The sequence below is a fragment of the Petromyzon marinus genome, unplaced genomic scaffold (genome assembly GCF_048934315.1).
Source record: "Petromyzon marinus isolate PM22_M1 ecotype Great Lakes invasive population unplaced genomic scaffold, UKy_Petmar_22M1.pri1.0 PM_G_Scaffold_68, whole genome shotgun sequence".
NCBI lineage: Eukaryota > Metazoa > Chordata > Hyperoartia > Petromyzontiformes > Petromyzontidae > Petromyzon > Petromyzon marinus.
Window position 1 is genome coordinate 214,324 of NW_027423022.1, and position 13,966 is coordinate 228,289.

The 13,966-nt window shown below is 51.3% G+C and overlaps 1 protein-coding gene across 1 annotated transcript; it reads left to right on the top strand.

Moving 5' to 3' along the window:
- Positions 1 to 5,423: 5,423 nt before the first annotated feature.
- On the top strand, positions 5,424 to 8,541 carry LOC142920130 (cyclin-J-like). Its single transcript, XM_076062590.1, has 4 exons — positions 5,424 to 5,620; positions 7,344 to 7,467; positions 7,976 to 8,186; positions 8,301 to 8,541. Exons 2-4 carry the CDS (start codon positions 7,402 to 7,404, stop codon positions 8,432 to 8,434), a joined length of 411 nt encoding a protein of 136 aa, XP_075918705.1. The 5' UTR covers positions 5,424 to 5,620; positions 7,344 to 7,401; the 3' UTR covers positions 8,435 to 8,541.
- Positions 8,542 to 13,966: the final 5,425 nt, after the last annotated feature.

Sequence of the window (13,966 nt, forward strand, 5' to 3'; positions counted from 1 at the left end):
ACGTGAAGTGTCGAACGCCCGCCGGCAGGAGGTCACGGGGCAGACCCAGGTGCCACTGGTCGACTGACTGAGATGACTGGCTGATGCACCACCTGTGCCCCCTACTGTGCCAACCTGCTGTGCTTTAGCCACCCGGCGCTCCGCTCGCTGTTGTGAGCGTCGCTCCTCCGCCCTCCGTTGTTGTTGGAGGGCGACTGCCTCCAACTGCCCAGTAGCATCCTTCACGAGCCTCCTCCACAGAGGCCGATCTTGACACCGCTGGTACCAGTCATCGGCAAGTCCACTCAGCTCCACGTCCTCCTGTACCACATCACTCCATCTCTTCTCTAGCCCGTGCCGCGCCCGCTTAGCCCCCTCAATCCGGCCGAACAAAAGCTGTTTCGGCATGCGGTGGCTGGGCATGCGGGCTACATGACCCAGCCATCGCAGCCTTGCCTGCCGGAGGAGCTCACCGATGGGACCCTGCCCAGATCTTTCAAGGATTTGTGAGCTCCTCACACAATCCAGTCTGGTTAAACCCAGGATGGATTGTAGGCAGGCCAGCCTAAATGTTTCTAACCGGCGAAGATGTTCCATTAGGGGGGTCCACGTTTCGCAAGTGTAGAGAAGGGAGGGAATGACCGTGGCCGAGAAGACCTGAAGCTTAGTGCGGAGCGACAGACCAGGTAGCTTACACACAGCGTTATGCAACCGATGAAAAGATATTGCCGCTCGACTGATTCGGAGTGAGACCTCTGCTGTTAAACTGGAGCCAGTCATAAGCACACTGCCCAGGTATGGGAAACTCTCCACTCTCTCCACAACTGCCCCATCACCGATTGGGAGTTGTGGGGGTGGAGTGTCCGATGGTACAAAATACCCAGGCAGGTGCTTAGTTTTGGTGGGGCTGATGGTAAGGCCCCACCTCTTAGTGGCACGCTCCAGTCTCAGCAGCAGCAGCGTATCCAACTCCTCCTCTGACTGAGCAGCTATTACCAAATCATCAGCATACATAACGTGGTTGAGCAATAGGGAGCCATCCCTTGACCGCACCCGGGCATCGATCAGCCTCCCATTATATCTGTACCATATGGAGATTCCCCCGGTACAGCTATTGAAGGCTTCACGAACTACGTGGTCAAAATAGATGTTAAATAATGTGGGAGCCAGAGGACATCCCTGTCGCACCCCAAGGTGTACAGAGAATGGCTCTGACTCCCAGCCACGTAGTTTTACCCGGGCCCGCTCACCATCATGAAGGTCCTTAATGATCGTGAGCAGAGGGTCAGGTACTCCAAAAGCACGAAGAACAACCCAGAGCCCAGGCCTACTGATGGTATCATAGGCCTTGACCAGGTCAATAAAGCAGAGATGTAGGTCTTGTTGGAATTCCCTACACCTCTGCTGTAGCAGACGGACAGAAAATATGGCATCTGTGCAGGACCGCCCTTTCCTGAAACCGCATTGGGGCTCCGCAAGCCTCTCCTCAGCGTGCCTGGCAAGGCGATGCTGAATAATCCTTGCCAGGACCTTTCCCGGCACACTGAGGAGTGAGATGCCCCTGTAGTTGTTACAGTCTGTGCGGTCCCCCTTCTTAAAAAGGGGGACCACCAGGGCATCCTTCCAATCCTGCGGAACCCGTCCAGTGGTCCAGACCGTTGTTATGATGTCATATAGGGCAGTCTGTGCACAAACGCCACCCTCAGCATTTCGCTTGGGAGATCATCTCTGCCCGCTGCCTTTCCTGGTCTCAGACTCCGGATCGCCTTCAGTACTTCCTCAACAAATGGCACCTCAGCCAGCCACTCACAGGGGGTGACTTCTTCCAATATTTGAGGCACCGCAGCCACAGCAGGGTCATCCTCACTTTGTGCCACGATGTTTTCCTGGCTGAGGGATTTTCCCTCCCCCAGGACCTCACAGAAATGCTCAGCAAATCTGCAAACCTGTTCCTGGGGGTCGGAGATTGGATCACCGTTTTTTCCCCTAATGATGGTAATAGTAAACAGACACACACACACAGACACACAGACACACACACACAGACACAGACACACACACAGACACACAGACACGCACAACAATAACAACAACAACCGCCATTCACCACTCAGTGGCAGTGATGTCACCACGACACTTGTGCCAGGCTATGTGCACCTTGAGGCCACGTGAAGTGTCGAACGACCTCTGGCAGGAGGTCACGGGGCAGACCCAGGTGCCACGGGTCGACTGACTGAGATGATATACACACACAGAGACACACAGAGAGACAGATACACACAGACACATATACACACAGACACATACACACACAGAGACACAGAGAGACAGATACAGACAGAGAGAGACACATAGAGAGACAGATAGATACACAGAGAGCGTTTGTTAATGTATGTCTCCTTAAGGACAATTTAATGTTCATATTTTTACCTCAGAATGTAAAAAAAATGTTCCTCAATGTTCAAAATATTTTTTGTTTACCTCAGAATATTTATAAAAAATATTTAACCTCAGAATGTTATTTTTTTACCTCAGAATGTAAAAAAGATTTGTTTTTACCTCACAATATAAAAAAAAATGTTTACCTCAATGTAGAAATTCTATTCTTTTACCTCACTCACACTCTTGAATGCGTTTATTGCCGTTTAATATATGAAACTTTTGCACATTTAACCTCATCGTTTCCTGTCATCACTTTACGAGTTCACCGTGTGTGTGTGTGGGGAGCGTTGGTGCGGCAAAGCAAACCCCTCCAGTGAAGGTCCCCCGTGTGGCCTCTAACAGACTGTAGGGGCAAGTGTCTCTTAGCAGCTCGCAGCAGCTGCGACCACCGTCACGACAAAATTATCTTACATCCACGTCCACCCTCTGTGTATATTCACACGTACGTGGGAGACGCGCTAACCCATCCCTAGCGATCCGAGCGGTGCGTCTTAAGAGTGCGAGGATTATTCTCCTGGCCGCTCTAACGCTGTTGCCACGTGACGAGCGACCTGACGGAGCTGCTTTCACTTGGTGCAGGGCAGGCCGCTCGCGTGGACCAAGATTGGCACAGCAGCTCAGTGGGGGGCCCCCTTACACCCTGGTGGCAATACACTTAGTTTAGTTTTACTTAGGTCTCTGTTAGTGTGGGTCTCTGTGGGTGTGGGTCTCTGTTAGTGTGGGTCTCTGTGAGTCTATGTGGGTCTTTGTGAGTGTGGGTCTCTGTTAGTGTGGGTCTCTGTTAGTGTGGGTCTCTGTTAGTGTGGGTCTCTGTGGGTCTATGTGAGTGTGGGTCTCTGTGAGTGTGGGTCTCTGTATGTGTGGGTCTCTGTGAGTGTGGGTCTCTGTGAGTGTGGGTCTCTGTGAGTGTAGGTCTCTTGTGAGTGTGGGTCTGTGTGGGTCTCTATGAGTATGGGTCTCTGTGAGTCTGTGTGGGTCTCTGTGAGTGTGGGTCTGTGTGGGTCTCTGTGAGTATGGGTCTCTGTGGGTCTATGTGGCTCTCTGCGAGTATGGGTCTCTGTGGGTCTGTGTGGGTCTCTGTGAGTGTGGGTCTCTGTGGGTGTGGGTCTCTTGAGTATGGGTCTCTGTGGGTCTATGTGGGTCTCTGTGAGTATATGTGGGTCTGTGTGGGTCTCTGTGAGTGTGGGTCTCTGTGGGTGTGGGTCTCTTGAGTATGGGTCTCTGTGGGTCTCTATGAGTATGGGTATATGTGGGTCTGTGTGGGTCTCTGTGAATATAGGTATCTGTGGGTCTATGTGGGTCTCTGTGAGTATGGGTCTCTGTGAGTCTGTGTGGGTCTCTGTGAGTGTGGGTCTCTATGAGTATGGGTCTATGTGGGTCTGTGTGGGTCTCTGTTAGTGTGGGTCTCTGTGGGTCTGTGTGGGTCTCTGTGAGTGTGGGTCTATGTGGGTCTGTGTGGGTCTCTGTGAGTGTGGGTCTCTGTGAGTGTGGGTCTGTGTGGGTCTGTTAGTGTGGGTCTCTGTGGGTCTATGTGGGTCTGTGTGAGTGTGGGTCTATGTGGGTCTGTGTGGGTCTCTGTTAGTGTGGGTCTCTGTGGGTCTGTGTGGGTCTCTGTGAGTGTGGGTCTATGTGGGTCTGTGTGGGTCTCTGTGAGTGTGGGTCTGTGTGGGTCTCTGTGAGTGTTGGTCTATGTGGGTCTGTGTGGGTTTCTGTTAGTGTGGGTCTCTGTGAGTGTGGGTCTCTGTGAGTGTGGGTCTGTGTGGGTCTCTGTGAGTATGGGTCTGTGTGGGTCTCTGTGAGTGTGGGTCTCTGTGAGTCTGTGTGGGTCTCTGTGAGTGTGGGTCTGTGTGGGTCTGTGTGGGTCTCTGTGAGCGTGGGTCTGTGTGGGTCTCTGTGAGTGTGGGTCTCTATGGGTCTGTGTGGGTCTCTGTGAGTGTGGGTCTCTGTGGGTCTGTGTGGGTCTCTGTGAGTGTGGGTCTCTGTGGGTCTGTGTGGGTCTCTGTGAGTGTGGGTCTCTGTGGGTCTGTGTGGGTCTCTGTGAGTGTGGGTCTCTGTGGGTGTGGGTCTCTTGAGTATGGGTCTCTGTGGGTCTATGTGGGTCTGTGTGGGTCTCTGTGAATGTGGGTCTGTGTGGATCTCTGTGGGTCTCTGTGAGTATGGGTCTCTGTGGGTGTGGGTGAGTGTGGGTCTCTGTTAGTATGGGTGAGTGTGGGTCTCTGTGAGTGTGGGTCTCTGTTAGTGTGGGTCTCTGTGGGTCTCTGTGAGTATGGGTCTGTGTGAGTATGGTTCTGTGTGAGTGTGGGTCTGTGTGGGTCTCTGTGAGTGTGGGTCTCTGTGGGTCTGTGTGGGTCTCTGTGAGTGTGGGTCTCTATTAGTGTGGGTCTGTGTGGGTCTCTGTGAGTGTGGGTCTCTGTTAGTGTGGGTCTCTGTGGGTCTCTGTGAGTATGGGTCTGTGTGAGTATGGTTCTGTGTGAGTGTGGGTCTCTGTGGGTCTGTGTGGGTCTCTGTGAGTGTGGGTCTGTGTGGGTCTCTGTGAGTGTGGGTCTCTGTGAGTGTGGGTCTGTGTGGGTCTCTGTGAGTGTGGGTCTCTGTGTGTGTGGGTCTGTGTGAGTCTCTTTGAGTGTGGGTCTCTGTGAGTGTGGCTCTGTGTGAGTCTCTGTGAGTGTGGGTCTCTGTGAGTGTGGGTCTGTGTGAGTCTCTGTGAGTGTGGGTCTCTGTGAGTCTGTGTGGGTGTCTGTGTGAGTCTCTGTGAGTGTGGGTCTGTGTGGGTCTCTATGAGTATGGGTCTCTATGAGTCTCTGTGGGTCTCTGTGGGTGTCTGTGTGGGTCTCTATGAGTATGAGTCTCTGTGGGTCTCTCCCTCCCCCCCCCTTTATCCCCTGGCCGTCGCCTCCCCCTCGGGTGCGGCCACGCCCACACCTCATCCAATCAGGAGTCTCTGGCTCACGGATGACGCGTCACCTCCGGCTTCCGGCGCTCAGCAGCACTTCCGGGGGCGTGGAGAGTCCTGGGAGTCGGCGGCTGCGTCACGTGACGACTCCCACGTGGCTGCGTGCTGCCCGCTCCGTCCGTAGTTACCGTGAAAGACTTGAGACTTGCTGTATTTAGACTATATCGTGACATATTGAGGCGTTTAAACAATCACGGTTTGTTACTTGAACGATTTCCCTTCCCGCCGTGTAATAATGGACAGTGTTTGGTAAGACTTTGTTTTGTTTTTCATCATAACGGGACACATTTTTTACATTATTCCACATGCATAGCGGGGGGTAGGGTGTGAGCTTGAGACGTTTGGAAGCCGGTTTAGCATGAGCACTTTTAAGATTTCGTCAATAATGTAATCGGTGTTGCTCAAGCAAATGCATTATGAAGTTTGCACACATGTCAATAACAAATTGCATTTATTTTTTACACATGGGAAAATGTGTTCATTTTTTTTTGCAAAAAATTGCAAATGTAGTTTCTTTTCCAAGTGTTGTGAAAATTCTGCCTTTATTCTTAATGCTCTGTTGAGCACGAAGTGCCCGTGGCGTAACCTGTGGTAATCTCCATATATATGAAAGGCAAAGTTGTGATTGTGTGTGTTGTCTGTACTTCTCCACATGCAACACACTGGAAATTTGCCATGTGGGTGCTTTCCAGACTGTACACCATGCACAAATTATGAAAATACACTTTTGTATATTTTTTTAGGGGGGGGGGGGGCTCAATAATGTATTTATTTTTTGCATGGCAAGTGAGCTGTGACATCAAATCTGTCACGTGACCACTTGTGTGCACCCAGCACGTGCCTGTCCGAGTAATAAACTCCACTTGTGAACACTTGTGTGTACCCAGCACGTGCCTGCCCAAGTAATAAACTCCACTTGTGTGTACCCAGCACGTGCCTGCCCGAGTAATAAACTCCACACGTGAACACTTGTGTGTACCCAGCACGTGCCTGCCCGAGTAATAAACTCCACACGTGAACACTTGTGTGTGTACCCAGCACGTGCCTGTCCGAGTAATAAACTCCACTCGTTAACACTTGTGTGCACCCAGCACGTGCCTGTCCAAGTAATAAACTCCACTTGTGAACACTTGTGTGTACCCAGCACGTGCCTGTCCGAGTAATAAACTCCACTCGTTAACACTTGTGTGTACCCAGCACGTGCCTGTCCGAGTAATAAACTCCACTCGTTAACACTTGTGTGTACCCAGCACGTGCCTGTCCGAGTAATAAACTCCACTCGTGAACACTTGTGTGAACCCAGCACGTGCCTGTCCGAGTAATAAACTCCACTCGTGAACACTTGTGTGTACCCAGCACGTGCCTGTCCAAGTAATAAACTCCACTCGTGAACACTTGTGTGAACCCAGCACGTGCCTGTCCGAGTAATAAACTCCACTCGTTAACACTTGTGTGTACCCAGCACGTGCCTGTCCGAGTAATAAACTCCACTCGTGAACACTTGTGTGAACCCAGCACGTGCCTGTCCAAGTAATAAACTCCACTCGTGAACACTTGTGTGTACCCAGCACGTGCCTGTCCGAGTAATAAACTCCACTCGTGAACACTTGTGTGAACCCAGCACGTGCCTGTCCAAGTAATAAGCTCCACTCGTGAACACTTGTGTGTACCCAGCACGTGCCTGTCCAAGTAATAAACTCCACTCGTGAACACTTGTGTGCACCCAGCACGTGCCTGTCCGAGTAATAAACTCCACTCGTGAACACTTGTGTGTACCCAGCACGTGCCTGTCCGAGTAATAAACTCCACTTGTGTGTACCCAGCACGTGCCTGTCCAAGTAATACACTCCACTCGTGAACACTTGTGTGTACCCAGCACGTGCCTGTCCGAGTAATAAACTCCACTTGTGTCTACCCAGCACGTGCCTGTCCAAGTAATAAACTCCACACGTGAACACTTGTGTGTACCCAGCACGTGCCTGCCCAAGTAATAAACTCCTGAGCACGAGGCGCGAGCGACTAACCAAGACATGGACAGAAGCGAGTGGTGGCAAGGCGAGTTGGCAGACGACGTCTACCGCGTCCTTCGAGAGAAGGTATCCGCCTCTCTCATTAATAGGCCTCCTACACGCAGACGCAAATCCCACGAACTGATTTACACGGCACGTACGTTTGAGTGCTCGACTCGCAGTGGGAAATTGCAAGTTCAATCCTGGCCAGCGGGTCGACCCGGCCCCCTATCTCTCCGGGGACTATAACACGAGCGATACGGTACCTTGTGGAAGAATAAAAGTGGCTGTGCTCTGGAGGTACGGATCTCCACACCTTATGGTTTTTTTTCATCATAGGCTGAGGACTACCGAATGAGTTCTTCGCCATCTTTCACTCGCTTGAACAGGGAGACAATTTGGCCCGTGGCTTTTGTCACTCTTGGTTTGCATGACGGCGAAAATTAACTGCTGTGGCCCACCGTAACCGGGCACGTCGCCTCCTTAGACCCCCAGAATAATCTATTATCATTTCAAAACACCTCTTGACCCAACTCCACAGCGTCCCAACTGCCCTCCCAACCCCCGTGTCCTCGTTTTTTTTCCCCCCTCGCAGGAGCTGTCGCTGCCTCGGTTTTGCGCACGCTCGCCCCAGCTGCACCTCCGTCGCCACTTCGTCGACCTCCTGGCAACGCTGAGCGAGCGCCTGCAGCTGAGTGTGGCCACGCACCACCTGGCCATCGCAATGTTAGACGTGTTCATGGACCGCCACGACATCACCGTCCGCTGCCTCTACACCTGCTCAATCTGCTACCTCATTATAGCAGGTCGGTCAATCGCTCACGTGACCCACCCACCCACCCGATCACTCGCTCATCTCTCGCTCGCACGCTTGGTCGCTTGCTCACCGTCGGCATGCGTGTCCCTGACACCCTGCGCAGCCAAGTTCGAGGAGATGGATGAGCACGTGCCGCGACTGGACTGGGTGAACCGGTTGGAGGTGATGATCAAGCAAGGGCTGAGTCTGTCCAAGGAGGAATTGCAGCAGACGGAGGTAGCTGCATGCCCCTGTTAATTCGGCATGCAATGTTTCACCCCCCAGAACCGTTCCGTGCATTGTCATGATTCAAGGTCGCGATTTGATTCAAGAAACCAATTGTTTTGTCTTGTTACTTTACAATCTTACTCTTTGGGTCTGTCGGTAAAGTCACGTAGATAGAAAAATAATTTAAAAAATGACGTTTCGATGGCAACACAAGCAGTCATCCTCAGGTGATTGCTTGTGTTGCGATCGAAACGTCAAAGACCCAAAGAATATGAACACATCATCTCTGTTTCATGCCAACTAATTATTCTGTAGACAATTTGAATGTACAGCCCGAATTTGAATATAGAAGCGTGTCTTCTTACTAGATAACAGGAAGGCAAAAGCTGCAGAATAACATTACCACAGCAGACCTGACAAATGAACGTGGAGTGGTGCTCATTTATTTGCACGGCGCTCCAACAAGTGCAGGAAATTCTCCCTTCCTATGGTGGGGCTCAGTCTCTCCGTAAAACAATCACCCCGTGACGATTTGCTTGCGTTGCGATGGAAACGTGATATTTTTTATTAATTTTTCAATCTACGTGGCTTTTACCGAAAGACCCAAAAGAATATGACGGCCATTGCATTTACCCGTGCAGACGAAGGGCCGAGTTGACTCCTTGACCAGACATTTGAACTGTTTGCGAGCCATGCACCAACCCGACTAGTTAAGCAACCATTGGAAAGATGTTCTAAATCGAACCAAACATTAAACTAATTTTCAATGGTACAGTATATTTTTCAAGTAGTGGTACCCCAAACTTTCGCAGCTCTTAAATTCCCCTTTCACACCATCAATAGGTAAACTCCCCCCCCCCCCCCGCGCCAACCGGCAAGTGCACCCGCATGTACACCACTTCTATGCTAAGTCGGCCAATCAAATGCTATTTTTTTATGCTAATTCCTTTGTCAAGGCACCTTGTTTCCTCGCACACAGCTTAAAGGTCGCGGTCTGAGCGTGGCTCTGTTTCACTCCAGCGCTGTCCTCGAGACCGCCTGATCCCTTCACCTGATGAAGGCCACTTGTGTTGTGGCCGAAACGTCGTGATTTTTGTTGTTTTATTTTTTACCTACGTGACTTTACCGAATAGAACCAAAGAGTATGGATCCTTGCAGTCACGAAAGCTTTAAATCTAGAATAGTTAAATAAACCCTCCAGGCAACACACAGCAGCGTGGCGGACTGAATGCTTCACGGAGTGGTGGCAGCTGTGCCGTGCCAGCCCACTCTCCCGTCTGCCTCCCCCCTGCACAGTTCCTGCTGCTGCGTACACTCGACTGGAACCTGTGCACGCCCACAGCGGCGCACTTCGTGGACTACTTCCTGTGGCTGTCGCGGCGTGAGGACGCCCCGGCTGGAGGCTCGTCCTACCGGCACGCGTACACCATCAAGTACACGGCCCACTTCCTTCAGCTCGCCCTGCAAGGTGCTCGCAGAGCTGTAGAGGAGCGCTTCGTAGGCACCGGCCTTGCAGCGCAAAGGTGACCAGCGACAGAAGGGGCAGTGCCTGAAACGTCACCGAATATATATTTTTTTGTCCAACGTCGGAATGTTTGTTCAAATGTTCAAGTGTCGTTGGCCCAACGTTCCTCGTTCACTGGGTGCTTGTGCGTTTAAGCGTCTGTGTGTGCCTGCCTGTCATTCCTGTGTGCAGGGTAGAGGTGGCGTAGCGGTTAGCGCTACGCTGCGCTACGACCCTGGACACCCTGGTCCAACGCCCGCTCACGGCTATCACTGGTGACGATTATCTGAACCGGTCCTGGGCCTCCCCTAGGTCGACTCAGCCTCAAATGAGTAACTCAATGCGGTGTGTAAACATTGGGGAGACAAAGGCGGCCGGGCGTGGTGCTGGCCACCCACCCCCTCGTGTGCCGTGCCGCCCTTCATAGGTGGTGCTGCTCGCCAGCAGCACTTGCCCCTACAGTCTGTTAAGGCTAAACGGAGGGTTTTTGTCTTTGTTTGTGTGTATGCAGACCACATATTCCTGAGTTTCCGTCCATCCGTGGTGGCGGCTGCAAGCATAGCATTGGCCCGTATAGAAGTGAAGCTGCCCTCTGCGTGGACTCTGTACATGCAACACTTCACTGGCCTCGCCTGGGAGATGATCCTGCCGTGCGTGGAGCAGCTGATTTGGTGATTTGCACGACAAAACAACACAAAGCTCTCCTAAGTGACCGTTTAAGAGACCTATTAAGGCTGAGTTGTGGCTCACGAGGCAGCAACGTGCTCTTTTCTCTCCACAATTTATGTTTACAAACCAATACCGGTTACCCGTTAAAGCCGAATTTACCCAAGGTAAATTGAATACAGGTTATGCGTCGCTGCCCAAACGATCACTGCTGCCCAAAACCATCACTGCTTTAAGATTAACTGTTAGTCAAAGTGAAAGCTGTCTCCCAGGTCAAATGAGCGATGTCGGTGGGACCGAGGTAGTCGTGTCGATTCAACATTCACACGGTGGAGGCCAGTGTCTCCAGAGGACAAATACTGTTGTCAAGTTGGCATGACGAGAGACTACTAAAAAACACAACGAGTATGCCATTTTCTTTGGTTCTTTCGGTAAAGTCACCACCACGTAGAGTGAGAATAAAATAATAAAATAAAATAATAAAATTCTCACGACGTTTTGGCCACAACGCAAGCGGCCGTCTTCAGGTGAATGGTACAGACCTGTTTGCGTTGTGGCCGAAACGTCGCGAGAATTTTATTGTGTTATTTTATTTTATTCTCATTCTACGTGGCGGTGACTTTACCGAAAGAACCAAAGACGATTAATCCTTGCAGTCACGAAAGCTTCAAATCGAAAAGAGTATGCCATTGTGCAACAGATGGCAAATATTTTAAACAATATCCATGACGACTAAATGAAGCTGATATGTGGATTCCTGTGCGTGCGAATTTCACGTCCTAGTCCATCACGGATGCCCTGAGACTCGGTGAGGGGCCCCAGCATTACCCATGGTGCCTTGTGACTCATTGGTAATTGGGCCCTTATGGCTAAGGTTTCTCATCACCTTGCTGAATTAAATAAGCAGATGAACGCTGAACGAGTAGACATTCTTACGGTGCTGTTGCTGGCTTCTTAGCATTTTGAGCCTGTGCTTAGCGACCGTTATTTAAACTTAACAACATTAAGTTGCACACTCTTAATTTTTAGAGATTGGGGAGTATGCTTTTCAGATTTTGCCCCAGGGTTGTTTCCACTTATGCTATATTGAGGACAAACTACTACAAACGACAGTACTATGCAGTGGTGTTAATTACTGCAGTACATCCCATGTGTTTTTATTGATGTCAAATTATTATATTGCTGTCAAGGGCACGGTGTGATATTGGGTTCAAGGATTACAAGATGGCTTGAACCTAACATGATTAGACACACAGGCATGGACCTGTGTGTGTCAAGATGGGCTTGAACCTAATATGATTAGACACACAGGCATGGACCTGTGTGTGTCAAGATGGGCTTGAACCTAACATGATTAGACCCACAGGCATGGACCTGTGTGTGTCAAGATGGGCTTGAACCTAACATGATTAGACCCACAGGCATGGACCTGTGTGTGTCAAGATGGGCTTGAACCTAACATGATTAGACACACAGGCATGGACCTGTGTGTGTCAAGATGGGCTTGAACCTAACATGATTAGACACACAGGCATGGACCTGTGTGTGTCAAGATGGCCTTGAACCTAACATGATTAGACACACAGGCATGGACCTGTGTGTGTCAAGATGGGCTTGAACCTAACATGATTAGACCCACAGGCATGGACCTGTGTGTGTCAAGATGGGCTTGAACCTAACATGATTAGACACACAGGCATGGACCTGTGTGTGTCAAGATGGGCTTGAACCTAACATGATTAGACCCACAGGCATGGACCTGTGTGTGTCAAGATGGGCTTGAACCTAACATGATTAGACACACAGGCATGGACCTGTGTGTGTCAAGATGGGCTTGAACCTAACATGATTAGACACACAGGCATGGACCTGTGTGTGTCAAGATGGGCTTGAACCTAACATGATTAGACCCACAGGCATGGACCTGTGTGTGTCAAGATGGGCTTGAACCTAACATGATGAAACCCACAGGCATGGACCTGTGTGTCTGTTCTAACTCTACGTCCTCCCCCTGTGTTCGAACTCTTCAGTAAATACAACTTCAACAGGAAGCAGGTCATGGAGCTTCAGGAAAATCCTGCTGTCCACTCTGAGCAGCCCTCCCACTCAGCCTCAGCCATACCACGTGTGCCTCGTCACCAGTCAACTCAACAGCAGCAGCAGCAGCCACAGCCACTACAGCAGCCACAGCAACAGCAGCAACTGCAGCAGCAACAGCAGCAGCCACAGCAGCAGCAACAGCAGCAACAGCAGCAGCAACAGTAGCAACAACAGCAACAACAGCAACAGCAGCAGCAACAACAGCAACAACAGCAGCAGTAACAGCAGCAGCAGCAACAGCAGCAACAGCAGCCACAGCAACAACAGCAGCAACAGCAACAACAGCAACAGCAGCAGCAGCAGCCACAGCAGCAACAGCAGCAACAAATGATGCAGCAGCATCAGCAGCAGCAGCCACAGCAGCAGCAGGAGGAGCAGAAGCGCTGAGTGCCCACGCCGTGCCCCCCACGCCGTGCCCCCCACGCCGTGCCCCCCCCCCCACGCTGCCTCGTGCCGGCCAAGCATCTGGTGCCCAAGTCGGTGCAGACGCCACCTGTGGAGGTGGGTCAGGAGATGGAGTCGTCGTCGCCGCCGCTGCCGCCGCCGTTCAGCAAAGAGACCCTTGGCAACATTTGGGATGACCACGATTTGGCCGCGCAAGCCGCGTGTCAGCAGGAACCTGGCCATTGAGCCGCACAACAGATACATCGGCGGGCTGTGCGGCGCTTGATGTTGCGTTTTCGGCAGGGCACCGATTTCAGGAATGCAGAACGTGGAGCGAGTTGTCGGTCAAAGCTCAGCTCGTCAGAGCTTTGGTCGGCAAGCTGGGGGGGTGGGGGGTGTTCAAGGAGGCTGTAGATTACCGGCAACGAAAGCGTCGCAGAATCTTCGCGATGGTTGCAAATTTCAATTAATGAGGCGTCGTGCCGCACGCAATCCCGCGAATATCGCAAACCGACTTCCGCTGGTCAAGAGGCCAGCCGAACGCCGACAAATAGTGGGTCGGCCTGCAGTTAAAAGCCACGCTGTTGGGGCCCGGCTCCGCTCTGGCCATTTTATGTTTGGCCATGAATTCAAATGGCCAAAGAGACATAGTAAGAATTGTCTTCAAGCCTAAGTGAGCATTGGTTGATGCTTATTTTCACGGGAGTTTCTCAGCCAATGAAGGTATTTTTTAAGGACATGTCTGTGAAGCGATCGTTGCCGTTCCACAAAGCGGTACTTACTGCATCAATCCCGGAGGATTAATTGGTCGCGAAAGCCTACGTGTTAAACTGGAATAATTGTAGAATCCACCTCTGTGTGCGAATTGAACTGGCGACTATCTGGTTATAGGTTGGACACTTTTATCA